Source organism: Cucurbita maxima, unplaced genomic scaffold (genome assembly GCF_002738345.1).
Source record: "Cucurbita maxima cultivar Rimu unplaced genomic scaffold, Cmax_1.0 Cma_Scf00013, whole genome shotgun sequence".
NCBI lineage: Eukaryota > Viridiplantae > Streptophyta > Magnoliopsida > Cucurbitales > Cucurbitaceae > Cucurbita > Cucurbita maxima.
The window spans coordinates 4,279,613-4,282,664 of NW_019272029.1; the positions used below are offsets into that span (position 1 = coordinate 4,279,613).

Consider the following 3,052-nt stretch of genomic DNA (forward strand, 5'->3'; position numbering starts at 1 on the left):
TTTTCTTTAATAAAACCAAAGACTTACAAAATGATTGGTTAGAGTAATGGGGTCTACGTCAAAATGCTTATGATTTGTATGGTTACGTGTTAGAACTTTTTACTTTATTTTATTTCGAAATTATGTATTAAATGTCCAAAATTGAACAGTATTTCACTTTATTTTATGTTTCAGTAATGTTTGAACGAGAACCTAATTTGAAAAGTTATTTCACTTTTTATCGTAGAAACGTTTGTGTAACAAAAATTGGTAGTGAGTTATTTTATTTTATTTTTATAAATAAAATTAATTTAAAAAAAAGAAAAGAAAAATAAACTTTAAATGAAATAAAAGAAATATGTATGGGAATGAGACATGCATTTAACGATAAGCCCAAGTGTGTATATAAATTTATTTTATTTATTTTTATAATTTATTTTTGGGTTCAAAAGGGTGCTCCTTCCATCAATCAAAATTGTGAAACATAGCGTTTTTTTTTTTAATTTTTTATTTTCTCCATAAGAAATTATGGACATAACTTTTTTCACAGCCAAAGAAGCCCCCACAACCTTCTTCAACCAAAGCCATGATCATCATCATCATCTTCACTTCTCCAACTTAGACATGCAAAGCTCCACCAGCCATTCCTCCGAGTACTCGCCCGAACAATCTCCGTCTGCTGCTGCTGCTGCTGCTGCTGCTACTTTGGCCGCCACCGGAAAATGGTCCTCCACCCTTCTCAAGGAGTGTGCTAGAGCCATCTCTGAAAAAGACTCCAACAAAATCCACCATTTTCTTTGGATGTTGAACGAGCTAGCTTCCCCTTATGGTGACTCCGATCAGAAAATGGCTTCCTACTTCCTCCAAGCTCTCTTCTGCAAGGCCACTGAAACTGGCCTCACTTGCTATAAAACCCTTGTCGCCATCGCCGACAAGAATCATTCCTTCGACTCTTCTCTCAAGCTCATCCTCAAATTCCAAGAGGTTTGTTCCAATTCGATTAGGTTAACGTAAATTTAATATCTTGTTCAATTCTTCTTTCTGTCTGTGAATTATGATATGATCCGAGGTTGAATGTGAATTTGAACCTTCAAATTTAAAAGAAAAAGGTCGAATTTTTATGTCAAAAATTTTATGGTGAATTTGATTTTTATGTCAGGCAAGTCCGTGGACAACATTCGGGCATGTGGCATCGAACGGTGCGATTCTCGAAGCTCTCGAGGGAGAAACCAAGCTCCATATCATCGATATAAGCAACACCCTTTGCACCCAATGGCCAACCCTACTAGAATCCCTAGCCACGCGCAATGATGACACTCCACATCTCAAGCTCACCGTGGTCACAACAACAACCATTGTTAAGTCTCTAATGAAGGAAATAGGGCAAAGAATGGAGAAATTCGCAAGGTTAATGGGAGTCCCGTTCGAGTTTAACCCGATAACGAATCTCGAAAACTTAACCGACCTTACAAAAGAAGCACTCAAAGTAGAAGAAGATGAAGCCATTGCCATAAATTGCATTGGAGCTTTAAGAAGAGTGAGAATTGAAGAAAGAAACAATGTGATATCAATGTTGAAATCATTAAAGCCTCGAGTTTTAACAATTGTAGAGGAAGAAGCGGATTTCATAAGCTCAAAAAACAACTTCTTGAAGTGTTTTGAAGAATGTCTTCGATTCTACACTCTTTACTTTGACATGTTGGAAGATAGCTTTGTGACAACAAGCAATGAGAGATTGGTATTAGAAAGAGAATGTTCAAGAAGCATTGTGAGGCTTTTGGGGTGCGATGAAAGTGAAGAACAAATGGGGAGTGAGAGAAGAGAAAAAGGAAAACAATGGAGCAAAAGGCTTAAAGAATCAGCCTTTTCATTGGCTGAATTTAGTGAAGATGTATTGGATGATGTTAAGGCTTTGCTCAAAAGGTACAAACCCGGTTGGGCGCTTCTGCGTCGAGCCGCCACCACCGCCACCGCCACCGGAGAAGTACACGAAAGAGATGACGATTCATGTGGAGTTTACTTGACATGGAAGGAAGAACCAGTGGTGTGGGTTTCAGCATGGAAACCCTAGAGGAATATGTCATTTACTATTATAACACCACTCTATATTCATAAAGGAGTTCTTATTTTTGTATGAAAATTGTTATATATATGTCTAGATTTTGTATTCAAATTCTTAATTTCTTGGGGTGTTTTTTAATGGTTTTGCTTGGTTCTTCTTTTTTGTTTATGGATGGACTTTGCTTAGTTTCATATGAGTAGCAACTTCATACATTGTATGATACCACTATCAAGCAATAGGAATATTCTATGGAGTTCATATATAGACATACATATAAATTTAATCAACTTCAATATTTCAAGATTCCTTTGGTAATAATAACCCAAACCCATTTTTATTTTTAGTAGAATAATAAAGATTATATCACAAATTTAACCTAGGGCTTTGAAATTTCCTTTTTCTTAAAAAATAGAAAGAAAAGAACGAAGCTAACCAAACAAAATTGGTTTCTTTTAAGCAAAAATGTAAAGTGGTATAATCATTACGTTTTAAAAAAAAATAAACTCGCTTACCCATAATTTATCTAATAAAATTATAATCGAACCGAATCTTTAAACGATCGAAACAAAATATCAGAGTTTGGTCGTTCGTGGAGGACAAAAGCTTGAAATTAGTGGTTAAAATGGGAAGATATACACACAAAACTTTATGATTCTTTTGTAGGTAGCAAATGGAGGGTGGTATGAATTTTTGTGGTTGGATTTATCAGCTTGGGAGATGGGAAAACAACATTCATATCCATATATATTAGAGAGAACAAGAGAGAGATCTAATAGCTTTCAAGTGTTTATAATATATGTTCTTCAATTATATGATATTAGTGCTGACATGTCATAAAAAGGGAAAGTTTGGGAACAGGGTTTCAATCATACATGTTTTGAGTTCTTCACTTTTACATATTTTAAATCAATTATTTATTTTTCTTTTATTTATTTATTTATTCAGAAATATAAAAATATTTTCTTCCCAATTTTGAAAATATATTTGTAATATGTAACCATGTACCAAAAA

The 3,052-nt window shown here is 34.4% G+C and overlaps 1 protein-coding gene across 1 annotated transcript; it reads left to right on the forward strand.

Moving 5' to 3' along the window:
* The first annotated feature begins 455 nt into the window (after positions 1-455).
* Positions 456-2,232, forward strand: LOC111488628 (protein SHORT-ROOT-like). The gene is made up of 2 exons (XM_023136486.1): positions 456-963; positions 1,139-2,232. Exons 1-2 carry the CDS (start codon positions 508-510, stop codon positions 2,048-2,050), a joined length of 1,368 nt encoding a protein of 455 aa, XP_022992254.1. The 5' UTR covers positions 456-507; the 3' UTR covers positions 2,051-2,232.
* Positions 2,233-3,052: the final 820 nt, after the last annotated feature.

Bases quoted from the DNA above. Each gene is read 5' to 3' on its own strand.
- LOC111488628 (XM_023136486.1), top strand. From the start codon at position 508: ATGGACATAACTTTTTTCACAGCCAAAGAAGCCCCCACAACCTTCTTC. The intron at 964-1,138 runs GTTTGTTCCAAT...TTTTTATGTCAG, and splicing joins TCATCCTCAAATTCCAAGAG to GCAAGTCCGTGGACAACATT.